Source organism: Gorilla gorilla, chromosome 8 (assembly GCF_029281585.2).
Source record: "Gorilla gorilla gorilla isolate KB3781 chromosome 8, NHGRI_mGorGor1-v2.1_pri, whole genome shotgun sequence".
NCBI classification, from domain to species: Eukaryota; Metazoa; Chordata; class Mammalia; order Primates; family Hominidae; genus Gorilla; species Gorilla gorilla.
The window spans coordinates 25781039-25801335 of record NC_073232.2 but is presented as its reverse complement, the minus strand read 5'-3'; the positions used below and the strand labels follow the sequence as shown (position 1 = coordinate 25801335).

The 20297-nt window shown below is 41.7% G+C and overlaps 1 protein-coding gene across 2 annotated transcripts in view; it reads left to right on the top strand.

The window, feature by feature from the left end:
- The first annotated feature begins 3563 nt into the window (after positions 1-3563).
- The window catches only part of RSU1 (Ras suppressor protein 1), a 226388-nt gene continuing 209654 nt past the window's right edge, over positions 3564-20297 (top strand). Inside the window, exons 1-2 of one of the 2 annotated variants that reach the window (XM_004049102.4) lie at positions 3564-3796; positions 4040-4151. In XM_004049102.4, coding sequence (XP_004049150.1) covers positions 4043-4151 — 109 coding nt within the window. In that variant the 5' untranslated portion in view covers positions 3564-3796; positions 4040-4042. The remainder of the gene's footprint in view (positions 3797-4039; positions 4152-20297) is intronic. The other variant, XM_019035296.3, reaches the window with a different exon arrangement.

Below are 20297 nucleotides of genomic sequence, written 5' to 3'. Positions count from 1 at the left end.
CTTGATAAGCTACAACAATGGGCCAATTGTAACAGACGAAATGTGACAGATATAAGATCTTCCTCTTTTATCAAAAAATGAATTGCAAAAGTACAGAATACAGGGAAAGTTTAACAATAACATGAAATGACATAGTACTTTTCTGAAAGAAAGATTAACATGATGTCACTGTCAAAAAATGATGCTTAGATCATGGACTGCATCATTAGAGTAACAGTATCATTTCCTCTCAGAAGGGCATGCTTTTCTAGGAGGCATATTGGAATATCTGGGAGGTGTGTACCTGAAATTGAGGAAAACATAGTCAATATTATGATGTAATTTTAAAATTAAAAATACAGAAAAAAAGAGACAAAATGAAGCTTTACAAAATCTTCCAGGCTGGGCATCTAGGAAATAAACAGTGATTTTTTTAGTGGGTTAGGGATGGTCAGGCTTGGGAGAATGACATTTTCATGTATAGCAAAGGGAAGTAGTTATTGAGTAATTCAGTTTTTGAGTAATTCAGCTGGAAGAAGGAGAAAAGAGTCAACTCTACTCTCATTAGTAAGACCCACCATATATCCTCTGGTTCTGCTTTACATTTAATTCACTTGTTTCCAAATGTTTATTGAGCATCAGCTATGTGATATGTACTCAGCGCACTGAGGATAAAGCAGAGAACAAGACAGCCATACAAGACTAGCAGCTGATGACTCCCAACTTCACAAAGCACACTTCCCAGCTCCATCTTGCTTGACTTCCTGAGCCAGTCCTGAGGCAAAAACCTTAATATTCTTATCTGGTGAAACATACATTGAGCCAACTTCCCAGATCTAGTGGCCAAGGGATAAGTTTCCTGATTCCAAATTGTGTCACCATGAAGTTTCACTGCTAGCAATCAGGACCCTGGACAGGCTAACCATCATCCTAGCAAATTAATCAAACCTGAGAAGGGGGTGTGGGAACCCTGATTTATAGCTGGTCAGTCAGAAGTGTAGGTGACAGTCAACCTAAAGTCTTGTAGAAATGAACCCTTAACTTGTGGGATTTGACTGTAAGTTGAGGTAGACAGTATCAGAATTAAGTTAAACTGTAAGACACCGAGCTGGTGTCTGCTGGAGAACTGTTTCATGTGTGGGGGATTCTCTGGTGTCAGAAGTGTTGAGCCAGTGGAGAGTAGCAAAAACAGTTTGGTTTTTCCTATCTCAAACGGAAGTGAAAACAAATTCCTATGAAACAGGAGTGAATGGAGGCATGCAGCTCAAAATAACTTCAAGAGAGACATGCAGGAGGGCTGGGACTCTCTGTTCCAGGTGTTACCTGGATGTGGGGCTGGCAGGTGCAGTGTGAGGGGCTAAAACCAAAGTCAGGGAGTTGCCCTAACTGGCACTCACAATCCACCATTTCCCTCCACCTGCAAAGGTAGCCCGGTGATGACCTGCAGGCATAACACTGGGTTCTTGCCTCTAAAGAAATTTGACTATCAGTCTAGGGATCTAGGAGGAAAACAATACAAACAAACAAGAGACCACTCCAGCTATCTAGAAAAACCAGTTCAGATCTTCACACTTGAACTCAAAAGGACAACCAAGAATCAATCACCAGAGAGGGGAAGAATCCTTCTTTTCTATGGAAAAGACTAGATAAATACACGTAAGAATGGACCCTTAAAGAAACATAATTGAGTGAACAGAAGACAGGTTTAAAAACTATTATCCTCGGTGATACTTGAGAAGAGAGTACATTCATGAAAGAAATGCAGGGTGTTATTATACGCCAGCATTCCAGTAGGACTGGTGTCCTTAGAAGAAGAGACACCAAGGGTGTGACTGCATAGAGAAAATGCCCTGGAGGGACACCAAGAGAAGACAGTCATCCACGAGGCAGGGGAGAGGCCACAGGATAAATCAAATCTGCTGGCAGCTTGATCTAGAACTTCCAGGATTGTGAGAAATTTCTGTCGTTTAAGTCATCCAGGCTGTGGTATATTGTTACGACAGCCCTAGCCGACTAACACAGGTACTGTATGTCTTCAGCCTACATAGGCAAGATTCACTATTAGAAATTGATAGAATAAGAAAAATTCTGATTGCTTCAAAACAGGACTTTTGCTTTAAAAGAGTTAATGATTCAAGAAATAAATGTATTAGGAGATTACCAACTAATACGTATTGATGAAATTATGAAGTTAGAAAATCATCAGTGGATGCTAAAACTTGTGGGTAAAAATTAGATGAGGAATGGGTTGTAATCAAGTAGCACCTCCCCCCAGCATTATTTTTAATCATAAAGAAAAAAATACTAACTTTATGGTGAAGAAACCTGGCAGACACTACCTTACCTAAGTGAACATCACCTATACTGGGAGAAACCGATGCCATGTGTACCTTGATATCATGCACTGGAAAAGAGACATCGCTTTAGTGGTGTTTCTCCAAAAATTCATAACCTGAAAGGGAACATCAAACTTACTTTAAAGGATATTCCACACAATACCTGGTTTGTATTCTTAAATAATGTCTAGTTCAATAAACATAAAAGCCAAGGACGGTTCCAGATCAAAGAAGACTAATGGAGGAATAACTCTTTCATCCGGAATGTTTTTTAAGCAAGAAATACCTGCTTTCGAATTTAAGAGTGCAGATCCTTTTTTTATCCAATTGGTTCGGAGATATAATTACATTATTTTACCACATCTCCTTAAGGCTTTGATCGCTGCTACAATCTACAATATATAAATGCATATGTGTGGCATCCGTCTATCATCAATTTAGGTGACCAATAGAAGAAAAGTGCCTGGTGCCAATCTTTATTCCATAGCATAAAATAGTCTCTCAGGACAGGGTTTTTGGTGAGAGAAGCACAGGATGTTGCTGGGTGACTGAGACTGGGTCAGGAAATAGGGAGGCAGAGGGCAGCAGTTTCTCTAGAATTTAAAATTTGGTTGCTTTTGGAAGAGAAAGCGGGAGATTCCTGGAAGCCAGAACGTCATGTTTCACAGATGTAAAAGTCCTAGCTGGGAAAGACATATCGCTTTAGTGGTGTTTTCAAATGACTTTTAAAATAGTAGGGTTTTACTTGTAGCTTCTAGCTACAAGTAAAAGGGCTAAAAGCCAGCGTTAGAAACCTGTCAAAAAAGATTTCCAGCGGGGCGCTGGGGAAATGCAGACCGCGCCGGAATCCCTGCCTGGAGAAGCTCTTAATAGGGCGGGAAGCTGCGTGCTCCACAAGGTCCCTCAGAGGCACATTGTGGAGACGGGCTCAGGGTAGCAACTTCTGGCGAGTGGAGCGGCTATTACACAAGCGAAACATTCGGAAGCAATTTACTTCCAGCTTTCGCAACACCCACCCTGAGCCACTACCCTCCCTTACACAGTCACGCCACAAACTTCCCCACTTCCGCCCACAGCCCTCTGGGCTTCGACCCATCAACTGAGCTTGCGCCAAGTCTACTACGCACGCGCCAACTTCGGCCCAATCAGCGTCCCAAACCGTGGGGAGGACGCCACGGGGATAAACTATCCTCAGCGTGGGGCGGGGTCTCGAAGCCGAATAACGAACGTGATTAGCCAGCCTCTTCCACAGACTTTTAAGGGCGGAGCCTGGCCCTGGAGCCACGTCTGGAGAGCTGTTCTCCTAATATGGGTAGGGTCGGGCGTGGAGCTCGCAGCGCCGCTGTGTGCGCCTGCGCGGGGCGCCGAGACAGGGCGTGTTCGCTGTTCAGTGCCGGTGTTGGAGGGAGTGAGGGCAGCCGGAGTGCGTTCTGCCGAAGCTTGTGGTTGCACGCCCATCCTTTTAGGGGCTACCTTCCGTGGTGAGTGTGTGCGGTGTTGCACTTAGGGTTGCTTCTCGCTGCGTGGCCGCAGCGGGGCTGAACCCTTCCCACTCCCCTGCCCTACCCCATCCCCTCCCCGCACCCGGACCAGCCCCTGGGACGCCCTCGGACGCCCACCCGCTCCAACCCTAGGGAAGCCCCAGAGTGGCAGCGAAGGCCTCTTTCCTTTCCGCATTTGCGCTTGCTGTCATCGCCCACGTGCTTTGTTGTTGTTTGGTGCAGACCATGTCCAAGTCTCTGAAGAAGTTGGTGGAGGAGAGCCGGGAGAAGAACCAGCCCGAAGTGGACATGAGTGACCGGGGCATCTCCAACATGCTGGATGTCAACGGCCTCTGTGAGTTCTCTGGCAGGACCCTCCCGTGGATGAGCTGGAAGGCTTTATAAGTTTGCCAATTCACTGCTGGTCCTGCTGTGAGCGATTGTACTGGTTTAGACCCCAGCCCCTGCTTGTAAACATCACTTGTCAGGGGCTTCTCGCAGAGGGTTTGCAGTAGGATTTGTTCTGTTCCACTTGGAAAACGATCCTGAGAGTCCACGATGAGAATCACACAGATAGCTGTGCCTCATCGGTTGTCTCTGCTGTATGGCATTGAGGTGGATTTTTCACAGTTTGCTTAATAGTCACTTTAATTATAAATTGAAAATTAATTTTGAGTCCTTCTTACTGTCTCCTAATACAGTCTTTGTCCATGAACAAATGACACAGAAAAGTTCCATGATTAATAAGCATTCTTGTGCCTGGAGCATTTTAAGCATTTCTTGAATCTTTACATTCTTCTGAGTATTTATTCTCCGAACTTGGTTCAGGCTTTTGTCACCTCCTCATGCTGTGGTGAAATCCTCCTAACTTGCCCTCTTGCCTTCAGTTTCACTGCCCAGGTTAATCACAGGGTCACTTTCAGTGTTATTTTGCTGTAACCCCTGTCTATGGTGTTACCCTCTCCCTTAAAATCAGGGATTGCAAATTCACGTGTCTCCAAGTGAGGGCGGTCGGGGCGGTTATGAACTAGGTGATAGGTGTCCCACTTGAAGGGGCCAGCTGCTGCACCTGCTACTCAGACACATGTCACCATAGGAATGTTGGCCCAGTGTGCCAGATTATTTTCTTAAAGGAACCAAGATTCTATATTTTTATGTGAAATTAGCTAATTTTTAGATGTTGGCTACTAATTCTAATATTTGAAAAACCTGTGATAAGTGAGCTAAAGCAGTTCTTCAGGCTGACGTGGCTTTGGTTTAAACCCTCTCCGCGCTTCTCCAGGTTGTCCATTATCGACGGTAATGCTCCAGGTTTCTTGGCGTGATGTACAAGGCGTTTCTGAATCTGAACACAACCTTACCCTTCCATGCAGCTGGCATTCCAGCCATTCTGAACCTATTGCCCTTCCTGGACCAGAGCTTACTCGTTCAGATCTTGGTGCCTTTACGAATTCTGTTTTCCCTCTTTCTCAGTCGTTTGCACCTGAAATCCTTTTACTTCTAAGAGTCAGCTTAGACATCACCACCTGTGTAAAACCTTATCTGTCTGCACCAGGCTAACATATCCCTTCCCTCCTCTGTGAAGGTGGTTGTGTGTATTGCTTTGTGACTCCTCTCACATAGGATTGTACTGATTTTTTTCTTTTTTAATCTAAAAGTCTCTCATCTCCGCTGGGACATTGGGAAGACAAAAGCTGTGCAATATTCATGCTTGCATTTTTTTTAATAATAGTGCCTGGAGCACAGTAGATGCTCAAAAATAGTTGAGGAATGAAGAAAATGAAAGAATGATGGATTAGGCCTGTGAGTTTGGGATATCAGGTCCAGGATGTGACAAGAGAGAAGAAGGGAGATGTTCAGGAGACCCTGAAAGGCAATGGATAGCCATTTTGGCATGGAGAGAACGGCAGAGTCAGGTTTACTGTGAATTCATGGTTTTCACGGTTCAAAAACCTGCCTGGGACAGAGGTTGGAGTTGATGCTATTGATATGTCTTGGCAGAAGGAAAAGGGAGGAAACGTAGATTTGCGTTTCGTAGGCTTTATGAAAATACGTGCCATTAAACTTAGGTTGTGTACTAGTTAGTCTCTCAGGCTTGGTGTGTGTTGGTCTCGCATTCCGTAAGGGTCCTTGCTGTCAGCAACTGAGCAGGTGCCTCTGGAATTGGATATCTGAGTTTGCCCCTTGCTGCCCCTGCCCGGCTCTGCCATGACCATGGTCATTATTGTGGGCACTGTTGATACAGAGGAGAAAGAGAAGGGGATAGGGAAGATGATGCCTAGCGGGACCCTTGGCCCCATGGCCTTCCTCCCTCCAGCACTCATTCTCACCGGGTAGAAGAGAGGCTGCTTTCAGCAGAGGAGCTTTATACCCTTCGGCTTTTGAAGAGGAGACTTTATATAATATTTATAAATGGGGAGAATGGCTTAGCTATTTCGGTTCAGCTCCGTTATCTCTTTGAAGCCTTGGCTTTTATTAAGGAAGAAAAGATAGCCACTTGCTTCCTGAAATATATTTCCGGTATAACATTGGGTGGTGAAAAGCAAGATCATTCTTAAGTTTTCCTAAAGAAGTAGCTAACAAAGGATAATAGTACTTTTTGGGAAGTTGGGTGGAAGTGAATTTGGAGATTTGCAGATTCCACCTCCTCTGGCTTCTGTAGCATTGAGCCAAGGCTGCTCTCTGCAAACTCCCTGACCTCAGGACTCCTCGGAGCCTAGGGGGTTCCAGGATGCTCTTCGAAGCCTCCACCAGGGCTCACTTCTCAGCAGTGCACACACACTGACACAGTGCTTAATATATACAAGTATTAAAATACTTCACATGGCTACATTAATTATAAGTGTAAGAATTTTTTTTCTTTTTTTTTTTTCCTGAAAACAGGGTCTCGCTCTGACACCCAGGCTGGAATGCAGTGGTGCAGTCACAGCTCACTGGGGCCTCAACCTCCCAGGCTCAAGCAATCCTCCCACCTCAGCCTCCCGAGTAGCTGGGACTATAGGTACACGCCATCACGCCTGGCTAATGGTTTTATTTTTTATTTCTTTGTAGAGATGGGGTCTTGCTATGCTGCCCAGGCTGGCCTCAAACTCCTGGGCTCAAGGAGTGCCCCCATCTTGGCCTCCTAAAGTGCTGGCATTACGCATGTGAGCTACCACACCCAACCTCCATGTTTCTTTACTGATAAACTTTTAGCTGTAACCAGGAAGTTTTATATATGAGTATCCAGCTTAAACACAGGGAACAGTTAACTTGTATGTATAGAGAATAGCTGTTTCTTGCATCTCAAGCTTTCCCTTTATTATTCTTACTTTGTTTAATTTCTCAAGAGGTTAGAATTAAGCTTTGAAGATAAAAGTAAGGTTTTGTACTACTAAGCATATGAGATGCCCGTCTTTCTTCCTGGGAGAGTTGTATCTTCTAACGCAGCCCTTCCTTAGAGACAGCAAATTACCTTTAAAAGATGTTTTGAGGAGTTTAGGTACCAAGAACTTTCTGATGGGGAAAACTTCTTAGGCTGGAGACAAATATCAGACAGGTTCTACAGTTTTCTAGTAGTCCAGCCAGATTCTAGAAATGCTCACTTCCTACCATGAGAGGCAGAGGAGTACAGCACATAGGAGGGGAACGTGGATTTGGATAGACGTGGATTCAAATTCTGCTACTTAGCACTGTGTAACCTTAGAGAAGCTACTTAACCTCTCTGATCCTCAAGTTACTTAATAATTGGTAACCTAAGAAACCACTTCATAAGACTGGTTTAATGGTTTGCGTTAAATGCAATAATGCACATTAAATGTTAGTTGTTAACTAGTTAGTGTTAGATCCAATAATGTACGTTAAATGTTAACTATTAATGTGAATATCCAGCTATAGGCCCATATCTCTCAGACATACCCAGTTCCAACATAGTCAGTAGCCTGAACCAAGAACTTTATTTACTTTGTTAACTCGACTGGGTAAGGCATTTGTATCAGGTGTTGGAATTTTTTGTGTGGCTTATTAGAACCTGTAGTGTTTGGTACTTTTGCCTAAGGTTCTAATTGATTTAGATAGCTATTTAGTTAAAATTTGTCCTAATTTATTTCTTTTCCATCATTTTGTTTTAACATGGCATGTAATTTGCACACACATTCTCCTTAAAGCTTCCAAGAGCACCAGTGTGGGCAATAGAGTGAGACCCCATCTCTACAAAACATTAAAAAATGAGCTGAGGGTGATGTGGAAGTCCCAGCTTTCAGGGAGGCTGCGGTGGGAGGGTTGCTTGAACCCAGGAGTTTGAGTTTGTAGTGAGCTATGATCGTGTTACTAGGTGACAGAACAAGACCTTGTCTCTTAAAAAAAAAAAAAAAAGCTTCCCAGCATAATCGTAAGGCTGCTGATTTTATTCTTTTTATTAAAGAGATTTCACCGCAGAAACTTTCCCAAGCAGCAGCTGTCTTCATCTGGTTGATAAAGTTGATTTTGAAGGGCCCTGTAATCAGCTTCCATTTCCATAGAGACAGAATCCCAGCTGTAGCCGGAGGAGCTTTCTTTCATTTCTCTTATTTAAGTGTTTCCTGATTTTTTAATCTCTTCAAGTGTATTGCCCTCTCTGGGTGGTCAAACCTTTATCATTTTTTTTCCAAGTTAGACTAAAATATTTTTCAGATAAATCTCGAAAACAACCTGCTTTCAAGGGAGTGGTCTTTCTAAAGGACCAGGCAAAATAATAAACAAATATGATCATGGGTTATCTGGAAGAGCTATCTCAGAAGTCTTGTTAAACCTGGAACACATGCTATCCATGTCAACCTTCTTTGGGGGATAGATTAAAGAGCTGGGGAGGACCTGTAATTTTAGCTATAATCTATTAAAATCATTTTTTTGTTTTTTAATTTTTGTTTTTCGTTTTTGAGATGGAGTCTTGCTCTATTGCCCAGGCTGGAGTGCAGTGGCGTGATCTCTGCTCACTGCAGCCTCCACCTCTTGGGTTCAAGCGATTCTCCTGCCTCAGCCTCCCGAGTAGCTGGGATTACAGGCGTGTGCCACCACACCTGGCTATTTTTATATTTTTAGTACAGACGGGGTTTCACCATATTGACCAGGCTGGTCTTGAACTCGTGACCTCAAGTGATCCACCCGCCTTGGCCTCCCAAAGTTCTGGGATTACAGGCGTGAGCCACTGTGCCCGGCCTTAAAATTATTTATGTTCTCACTCCTCTAGGTTGTGTGTATGTGCCCACCTTTCTGTTTTTAAACACGCCACATCTTGGCCTGGGGAGCCCTTTTCATTTTTCTCTGTCCAGCTAGCCCTTGCCCCCTTGTCAGTTAGTGCTTGTTAAAAGAAAGAAGGACTTAACTATTCACATGACTCCATTTCCTGTCACCTCCTCAAGGAGGCCCCTCGAGAATACTCATTTCTGACCCACCATCCCATCTAGCCTAGCTGAAGTGTCTCTCTACTTGGCATAGTACTTGGGGAAAAATTTATTGAAGAAGGAATGTTACTGCTTTTAGTTAAGAGATTCACGCTGGCTAAGGGAGAAAGCATAGCTCTGGAGAAAGAGCATGTACCCTGTCTCCTTCCTGCAGGCTTCTCTGCAGTTTCCAGAGGGAAGCAGTTTCCAGCTATCAGGAACAAGATGGAACTGACAACTTCTATTTTTGATTGTATGATAGGGTTAAAACTGGAAATGTTTCATTGAAATAAAGAAGAGTTGTAGCCCTTTTGGCATGACTGAATCAGTAATGGCATTTGACTTTTTGTCAGTCCTCTGACATTCTGGCCCTAGTGGCCCCGGTGGCTTTTTTGTAAGCATCTTTTTTATTTGCTACTAGCTGTGTATCCTTGGGCAAGTTGCTTGACCTCTCTGTGCCTCAGGTGCCTCATCTATAAAATGGGAATAATAAGAGCACCTCATAGGTCATTGTGAATTAATATCTATAAGGGCCTAGTTTACCACCCGGTTCCCGATGGTCTTAATACTTGCTGTTATTAGAACAGTCATGCGTTACTTAATGGTGGGGATACATTATGAGAAATGCGTAATAAGATTTTGTCATTGTGTGATCATCCCAGAATGTCCCTACACACACCCAAATGGTGTAGCCTACTACACACCTGGGCTAGGTGGTGTGCTTGTGACGCAGGCTTTTGCTTTTAGGCTACAAACCTGTACAGCATATGATTGTATGGAATCCCATAGGGAATTGTAACATGGTGGTATGTGTGTCTTTATAGAAAAGATACAGTAAAAATATAGTACATTATTGTTATCTCATGGGACCACTGTCATATTTGTGGTCCATTGTTTGTTTGTGTTTTTGAGACAAGGTCTCACTCTGTTGCCCAGGCTGGACTACAGTGGCATGATCTTGCCTCACTGTAGCCTCCGCTTCCTGGGCTCAAGTGATCCTCCCACCTCAGCCTCCCAATTAGCGTAGATTACAGGCACATGCCACCACTGCCGGCAAATTTTTTAATGTTTGTAAGAGATAGTGTTTTGCCATTTCTCCCAGGCTGGTGTTGAACTCCTGGACTCAAGCGATCTGCCTGCCCCAGCCTCCCGGGTGGTCCATTGTTGAGTGAAACATTATTAAGTGGTGCATGACTATTGTAAAAACCGTTTTATCTGTGATGGTGTAACAAGTGCAAAACAATACCTGTATTTCTTGGAAATCTTGGTGATGGTACTTCTCAGTGGTCTTTGCCCACCTGTCCCATGGTCTTGTCAAACCAGCACACCCACTGCCTTATTCCTCACCTGAGTCAGAATCCCAGGAGAAGTTGGGCGGCTGGGCCCAGTGTGCTAGGGTCAAGAGGAACAGCCATGGCCACACACTGGCGAGTTCAGAGCTGTGCATAGCCCGGGGGGCGGCTGCTGGGGGAACAGCAGCAGGATTTTCGCTGGGATGTGCTTGTGGCCAAGTTTCTGTTGAGAATGGCAGACATGCTTTGAAAACTGGTAATTTTTCCACTAATAATTAAAATACTCTGTGTCCTGCAGTAACTATTTATTGAATGTATTTTTTTATGATAGGCATTATGTAACCAGAGTTCGTTTGGGAGTTTACATTGAATTTTTTAATTTCTATTTTTTTATTTTTTTATTTTTTTATTTTTTTATTTTTTGAGACACAGTCTCACTCTGTTGCCCAGGCTGGAGTGCAGTGGTGCGATTTTGGCTCACTGCAACCTCCACCTCCCAGGTTGAAGCAATTCTCCTGCCTTGGCCTCTGGAGTAGTTGGGATTACAGGTGCCAGCTACCATGCTCCGCTGATTTATTTTTGGTAGAGATGGGGTTTTGCCATGTTGGCCAGGCTGGTCTTGAACTCCTGACCTCAGGTGATTCACCCCCCCACCCCCGGCCTCCCAAATTGCTGAGATTACAGGTGTGAGCCACTGTGCCTGGTCTTATATTGAATTTTTAAATTATCTACTGATGAATTATTATTTGTTATGTTAAGATGACTATAAGGTGTCTATTACATGTGAAGTAGTTATATTTTCACCATAAGAAACTATAACACTCACTGCTTTGCCATTATAACCAGTGCTACAATTGGTATGGATAATAATTGAAAACCATACCCTGTATTATTTATTCATAAATTCACATGAACCTACTTGAAAGAAAACACAATCTAGATACAGGAGATCCACTGTTAGAGAAAAGACTAGAGATGACTTTTTTTTAATGCAGCATAAAGACCTCTTCTTTGGATAGCAAGTTTGTGCAGGTGGGTTAATTTTTTTATTTTTTAAACCAAAGGATGATGTAAAAATGTGGCCAAGGAGCAGTTGGTCTAGATCAAGTGTGTGAGCGACAGGGGTCAGTGTTGAGCCTCTGTGTTTTGCTCCTGGGCTTCTTGGGAGGCTGGACACAGCTAGTCTCATCTCCACACAGACCTTTGCTGCCTCTACAGTTCTTCCAGCTTCATTCGCCAGGTTCTGTCTTTGGGTAGAGAGATGGAGTCTTAATGGCATTTTATCTGTGTAGCTCACAAGGAAAGAAATCTCACGTGTGTTACAGTCAACCAGAGCATCTTTGAGGTTGGCATGTTTCACAGCTGCCTTGCATGTGGCCTCTGAATAGAGAAGTGCTGATCAGAGCATGTTTCCAATCAAAGGAAATGGAATTTGCAGTGTCCCCATTGAGCAGATTCCATCAGTGTGTGATGCTTAATGATGTAAAACAGTATTTCAGGTTTGAGGTGCTAGCAAAGCCCAAAAGGCCAATAATAGGATTAATACTGCCTACTTTGTTAATGTCCTGGGCTGCAAAACAAAACACCACAGGTTGGGTGATTTTGACAACAGAAATTTATTTCCCATGGTCCTGGAGGCTGGAAGTTCAAGATCACAGTGTCAGCAGGGCTGGCTGCTCCTGAGGCCTCTCTCCTGGGCTTGCAGGTGGCCGTCTTCTTGCTCACATGATCTTGCTGATCACGTGATCATGCTCACATGATCTTCCCTCTGCATCCCTGGTGTCCCTCAGTCTGTTCAGTTTCCTCTTCTCATGAGGACAATAGTCAGATTGGGATAGGGTCCACCTTAAGGACCTCATTTTAACCTGATCGCCTCTTTAAAGGCCCCATCTCCAAATATAGTCACATGTTGAGGTATTTGGGGTTGGGGCTTCAGCATATTAGTTTTGGGAAGACATAGTTCATTCCATAACACCTAGATTAGAGGTTCTCAAATGATACAGACCTGAGTGCCTACTCTGTTGTAAGTGCTTCTCACACTCATAACATCCCTCTTTGGTTCACCTGATTACTGTCAGCATTTTATAGATGAGAAAGTAGAGAGCTATCAAGGTTCTATAAAGTCCCCAGTGTCACTCAGGCAGTGGTGGAAACGGAGTTCACTTTGTTTTTTTTTTTTTTTTTTGAAATGGAGTTTCACTCTTGTTGCCCAGGCTAGAGTGCAGTGGCATGATCACGGTCACTGCCGCCTCCGCCTCCCAGGTTCGAGCGATTCTCCTGCCTTAGGCTTCCAAGTAGCTGGGATTACAGGTACCTGCCACAACGCCTGGCTAATTTTTTGTATTTTTAGTAGAGATGGTGATGGGGTTTCGCTATGTTGACCAGGCTGGTCTTCAAATCCTGGCCTCAGGTGATCCACCTGCCTTCGCCACTCAAAGTGTTGGGATTACAGGTGTGAGCCACTGCGCCTGGTTGGAGTTCACTCTTGAGTGTGTCTGAAAGGTTTGCTGTGTGATACTGTGCTGTGTTGTATCCTAGCCCCGAAGGGCTCACCAGGGCCACGCTTGGATGCCAAGGAGAGGTGACTCCTAGGTCCTGCCTTGCCATAAGGCATCCATTTTCAGAATTCTTTTTTTTTTTTTTTTTTTTTTGAGACAGAGTCTCGCTGTGTCACCCAGGCTGTAGTGCAGTGGCGTGATCTCGGCTCGCTGCAAGCTCCACCTCCCAGGTTCCTGCCATTCTCCTGCCTCAGCCTCCCCAGTCGCTGGGACTACAGGCACCTGCCATCACGCGCGGCTAATTTTTTGTATTTTTCATAGAGACGGGATTTCACCGTGTTGGCCAGGATGGTCTCAATCTCCTGACATCATGATCCGCCTGCCTCAGCCTCCCAAAGTGCTAGGATTACAGGCGTGAGCCACCGTACCTTGTCTCAGAGTTCTTTAAAACACTTTGTTAGGCAAATAAAATAGTGTTATTGGGCTAGCCCTGCCAGCTTGGAAACTTGGGTTTACAGGATGGTTGCAGAGCTTTAACTGTTGAAGAAAACATAAGAAGCAACTTAATCTCCATCAATATTAGCAGAACCCTCCCCACTTTCTTTATGGTTTCCTGAAAAACTATTAATCTCAATAGAATGGAATGATCAGATGTGAGATCTTTGTATACCGTATGTTAATTCATTTTCTTTTGTCTTCAAACTTAGAACATTAGCTTAAAACACTACAAAGTATGGGGCTGGAAAAGATTGTGTTGGGGAAATATTGGCTCATGTATCAAATAGAATAAACCTGAAGTACATTAAATGGTAGTTTTAGTTATAGTATCCATACCTCATAAAGATCCTTCTTATTTCATCCGTTTCTTTGCATATCCATTAATTATTCCTTTGGACTCTGTGTAGCTTATAATTTTAAGGGTGAGGCCAAATGAAAGGCACACATCAGAACAAGCAATTACTTGCAAGGAGGTTTCACCTCTTAGTTTTTCAGGACACAGTGCAGACCGGAGAACGGTAATGTGGTTTGCAATCTCAGTGTTTGAATGGTGGTCTATGTAACTTGGTGTTCTTAACAGCTGTAAGTGAGTCTGGGTGCAGTGGCTCATGCCTGCTGTAATCCCAGCACTTTGGGAGGCCAACGTGGGTGGATCACCTGAGTGAGGTCAGGAGTTTGAGACCACCCTGGCCAACACGGTGAAACCCCCTCTCTACTAACAATACAAGAATTAGCTGGGTGTGGTGGTACATGCCTGTAATCCCAGCTACTTGGGAGGCTGAGGCAGGAGAATCGCTTGAACCTGGGAGGTGGAGGCTACAGTGGGCTAAGATCACGCCACTGTACTCCAGCCTGGGCGACAAGAATGAGACTATTTCAAAATAAATAAATAATGAAACAGCTGTAAATGCTTAAGTCTTTAGGGCGTGACAGAGATGCCTATGTAATTTGTTATATGTTTGTATTCTACAACGTTGTGCACTCTTTGTTAGGAGGATGAAAATAATAGATAATATGATTGAAATACCGTGCCATCTATGCATGGAGTGTATTAATATAATACACGCACACATTTACCACATACCAGGCATTGTGCTAAGCCCTCTGTATGGATTAATCTTTCAAACCTCATAATGTATTGTCATTATATAGTTAATAGGTAAGGAAACAGATTTAGGGAGCATCATTAACTTGCTCAAAGTCACCCAGACAATAAGTGGTAGAGCCCAGATTTGAAGCCACACATGCAGACTTCGGAAGCAGTGTTCTCAGCTTCTCCTGTTTTGCCTTACTCGTTTCTGACAGTCATATGCACATACCCAATGGAGGAGATGAAAATAACGGCTAATTCAGCGAGCACGCTGAGGGCCTGTGGCCACCCAGTCATGTTCTAGAAGCCATGGTAGCTGTCCTGTCTGGGCTAATGATTCTGTAACAATTTAGGAATGCATTCAGGGACACTATCTATGTTTATCCCATTTGAACCAGGGAAACAGGAACCTTCATCTTCCCACAATACTTACACATAGTTTTAAAAAAAATCTATTCCAAAAAACTTTATTGAAGTATTCATATCGATAAGTGCATAATGACAGTACAAGTTGACAGATTTTCAAAGCAAGAAACATTATCAGTAGGTTGGGAGCTGGTGCTCCTCCTAGTCACTCTCCCTTTAAGTCCTGAGACTGCCAGCCTCCTGAGCTTATACTGGTAGTTCCAATGGAAATACATAACAGAATGCAAGGCTTTTACTTAACTCCTCCTTCTAGTCCTCATCTTGACCTCCCTTCCACTCAGAAGCGTGCCTCTCACAGATATGGGTGATGATAGAATTGGAATATCTCACAATCTGATTTGGTACCTGACATGCAATTAACAATACTAATATTACTAATGCCAGTATTGCTAAAAACAGTTGTCTTCTGCATATGCTATCTTCATTCTCCCTCTTTAAAAAAAAAAAAGCTCTTTTTTTTTTTTGAGACGGAGTTTCGCTCTGTCGGAGTGCAGTGGCGTGATCTCCGCTCACTGCAAGCTCCGCCTCCCGGGTTCACGCCATTCTCCTGCCTCAGCCTCTCGAGTAGCTGGGATTACAGGCGCCTGCCACAACGCCTGGCTAACTTTTTTTTTGTATTTTTAGTAGAGACAGGGTTTCACCGTGTTAGCCAGGATGGTCTCGATCTCCTCACGTCGTGATCCACCCTCCTCGGCCTCCCAAAATGTTGGGATTACAGGCGTGAGCCACCGTGCCCGGCCAAAAAAGGCTATTTTTTTAAGAGCAGTTTTCGATTCCCAGAGAACTGGAGCAGGAAGTACAGATCCACGTCTCTCTTCCATCTTCCCTTCCTAGTTTCCCATATTAACATCTTGCATCGGTGTGTTACGTTTGCTATGATTGCTGAACCAATATTGATGCGTTATTATTATTATTATTATTTGAGATGGAGTCTCACTCTGTCACCCAGGCTGGAGTGCAATGGTGTGATCTGGGCTCACTGCAGCCTCTGCCTCCCAGATTCAAGGGGTGCTCCTGCCTCAGCCTCAGCCTCCCGAGTAGCTGGGATTACAGGCAGGCGCCATCACACCCGGCAAATTTTTAAAAAATTTTTAGTAGAGACAGGGTTTCACCAAGTTAGCCAGGTTATTGATGCATTATTGTTAACTAAAGCTTATAGCTAACATCAGGGTTCACTGTATATAGTATAGTTTTATGGGTTTTGGCAAATTAATGTAATGTATTCACCGTTACAGTATCATATGGAACAGTTTCACTGCTCTAAAAATCCTCTCTGCTTTACCTCTTCATCCCCTCTCCCTCATTATCTACCTCCAAAACCTCAACCACTGAAATGTTACAGTTTGTCTCTATAATTTTACCCTTTCCAGAATGTCATATAGCTGGAATCGTAGGGTATATAGCCTCTACAGATTGGCTACTTTTGCTTAGCAACATGCATTTAAGATTCCGCCCTGTCTTTTTGTGGTTCGATAGCTCATTTCTTTTTAGCAGTGAATGATACTCCATTGTCTGGATGTACCACAGTTTGCTTATCCATTCACCTATTGGATGATATTTTGGCAGCTTCCAACTTTGGACGATTATGAATAAAGCTGGTGTAAACATTGTTGTGCAGATTTTTGTATAGACAGAAGATTTCAGCACATCTGGGCGAATACCTAGGAATGTGATTACTGGATCATGTGATAAGATTATGTTTAGCTTTATAAGAGACTATTAAACTGTCTTCTCAAGTGGCTGTACCATTTTGTATTCTACCAATAAAGAATGAGGTTTCCTGTTGCTCCACATCCTCACCAGCATTTGGTGTTGTTGGTGTTTTGGATTTTAGCCATTTTAGTGGGTATGCAGTGGTATCTCATTGTTTCCATTTGCAATTCCTTAATGACATATGATGCTGAGCATCTTTTCATATGCCTATTTGCCATATGTTTATCTTCTTTGGTGAGATGTCCATTCAGATTTTTCACGTACTTTTTAATTGGGTTGGTGTTCCTGAGTTTTAAGTCTTCTCTTTATATTTTGGATACTAGTTCTTTATCAGATATGTGTGTTAACAAATACTTTCTCCTTGTTTGCGCTGGTCTTTCACTCCCTTAATGATATTTTTCACGGAGCAGAAATTTTTAATTATAATGAAGTCTTATCAAGTTTTTCCTTCATAAGTTGTGCCTTTGGTATTTTATCTAAGAAGTCATTGCCAAATCTCAGGTCAACTAGATTTTTCTCCTTTGTTATATCTAGAAATTTTTATAGCTTTGTGTTTTATATTAGGTTTGTGATTCATTTGGAGTTCATTTTTGTGAACGATGTTAGGTCTTTGTCTAGATTGATTTTTGTGTGTGTTGATGTCCATCTGTTTCAGCACCATTTGTTGAAAAGACTCCTTTTCTCACTGAATTGCCTTTGCACTTTTGCCAAAAATTAGCTGATTATATTTGTGTGGGTCTATTTCTGGGCTTTCTATTTTATTCCAGTGACCTGCTTGTCTATTGTTTCACCAACACCACTCTGTCTTGTTACTATAACTGACATGAAGTTTTGAAGTTGGGCAGTGTCAGTGCTCCAACTGTATTTTCTTCAATATTGCATTGGCTGTTTTGCCTTTCCATGTAAATTTTAGGATCAGTTTGTTGATATCCATAAACTTGCTGGTATTTTGACTGGAATTGATATGTAGATCAACTTGGGAAGAACTGACATCTTAACAATGTTGAGTCTTCCTATTCATGAACCTGAAGTATCTCTTTGTTTATTTAGGTCTTTGATTTCTTCCATACTAGCTTTGAAGCTTTTCTCATATAGAGCTTGTACATATTTTGTTAGCTATATATCTAAATATTTCATTTGTTTGGTGTTAATGTAAATGGTGTGTTTTTAATGTAAAATTCTAATTTTTTATATAGAAAAGCAATTGCCTTTGTATATTACCTTGTATCCTGCAAACTTGCTGTAGTTATTAGTTTCAGTTCTTCTTTGTTGATTCTTTGGGATTTTCTACATAGACATCATATTATCTGTGGACAAAGACAGTTTTAGTTCATCCTTTCCAATCTGCATACATTTTGCTGCTTTTTCTTACCTTACTGCGTTAACAAGGACGTCCAATCTGATTTTGGCTAGAAGTGGTGAGAGGGGACATCCTTGCCTTGTTCCCAACTGTAGTAGAAAAGCAACTATTTCCTTAACATTAAGTATCTTGTTAATTGTAGGTTTTTTGTAGATATTGTTTTATTAAGTTGAGAAAGTTCTTCCTCTATTCCTAGTTTGCTAAGAGTTTTTATGGGTGTTGAATTTTGTCCAGTGCTTTTTCTGCATCTATACATATAATTGTATGGATTTTCTTCTTTCACCTGTTTGAAGTGATGGATTGCTTTTGTTTCTGAATTTGAACCACCTTTGCATACCTGGAGTAAGTTCCACTTGGTCATTGTGTGTACTCTTAGTACATTTTTGAATTTATTTGCTAACGCTTTGTAGAGGATTTTTGTATCTATGTCCATGAGAGAGACTGGTCTGTAGTTTCTCCTTTTTGTAATGTCTTTGGCTTAATGAGTTAGAAATTGTTCTCTCTGCTTCTATTTTGTGAAAGGTATTGTAGAGAATTGGTATAATTTCTTCCTTAAATGTTTGGTAGAATTCATGAGTAAACCTATCTGGGCATAGTGCTTTCTCTTTTAGAAGGTTATTAATTTATGATTCAATTTCTTTAATAGACATAGGCCTACTCAAATGATCTGTTTCTTCCTGTGTGAATTTTGGTAGATTATGTCTTTCCAGCAGTTGGTCCATTTTATCTAAGTTATAACATTTTTGGACATTAAGTTGTTTATAATGTTACTTTATTATCCCTTTAACATCCATGAAATCAGTAGTAATGGCCCTTCTTTCATTTCTGTTTGTAATTCGTTCGTTCTTTTTTTTTTTGGTTAGCCTCCCTAGAGGATTACTAGTTTTATTGATCTTTTCCAAAAACCAGCTTTTGTACTCAGAGATTTTCTCTATTATTTCCCCTTTTAAGTATCACTGATTTCTGCCCTAATTTTTATTAATTTTTTTCTGTTTACTTGTAGTTCAATTCATTCTCATTTTTCTTGTTTTCTAGGGTAGAAGTTTAGATTATTGATTTTATTAGGTTGGTGCAGAGGTAACTGCCGTTTTGCCATTACTTTTGCACCAACCTAATAGAACTGTCTTGTTTTGTAATACATGCATTTAATGCTATAAATTTCCTTTAGCATTGATTTTGCTGCAGTTCACAAATTCTGATAAGTAGCATTTTCGCTTTCATTTAATTAAAATATTTTTTAAAATTTTTTGACATTTCTTTGACATGTTATTTAGAAATATGTTGTTAATGTCCAGATGTTTTGGGATTTTTCACCTATCTTTCTGTTTGATTTCTAGTTTAATTCCAATGTGGACTGAGAGCATATATTGTATAATTTCTATTTTCTTAAGTTTAAGGGGTGTTTTATGGCCCAGAATGTGGTCTATGTTTATGAATGTTCTGTGCAAGCTTCAGAAGAATGTGTATTTTTCTGTTAGATGGAGTAGTCTATAGATGTCAATTATATCCAGCTGATAGATGGTGGTGTTGTGTTTTTAACTCTGTCCTTACTGATTTTCTGCCTGCTGGATCTGTCAATTGCTGATAGAATGGAGTCTTGACGTCTCCAAGTATAATAGCGGATTTGTTTCTTTCTCTTTGCCTTTCTATAAGTTTTTGTCTAACATATTTTGACGCTGTTGTTAGGTACATTCACATTAAGGATTGCTGTGTCTTTCTTGGAAAGTTTACCATTTAATCGTTATGTAATACCCTTTTTTATTTCTGATAATCTTCCTTGCTTTGAAGTCAACTTTGTCAGAAATTAACATGACTACTGCAGCTTTTTTTGCTTAGTGTTTAGTGTCATATCTCTTTCTCCATCCCGTTACTTTTAATTTAGTTGTATCTATATATTTAAAGTGGATTTCTCATAGATAACATATAGTTAGATCCTGTTTTTTTTTTTAAAAGAAAGATCCACCCTGATAGTCTTATAATTGATATGTTTGGTTATTAACATCTAATGTGATAATTGATATTACTTAGATTAATACCTACAAAACAAGTGTTTTCTATTCTTGCCCTTGTTCTTTTTTTTTTTTTTGTCTTCCGCTCTTTTTCTGCTTTCTGTGGCTTTAATTGAGCATTTAATATGATTTAATTTTCTCTTCTCACAACATATTCCATTTTCTCTTCTCAGCAAATGTAAATTTAAAAATTTATTTTTTAGAAGGAGGATAAAG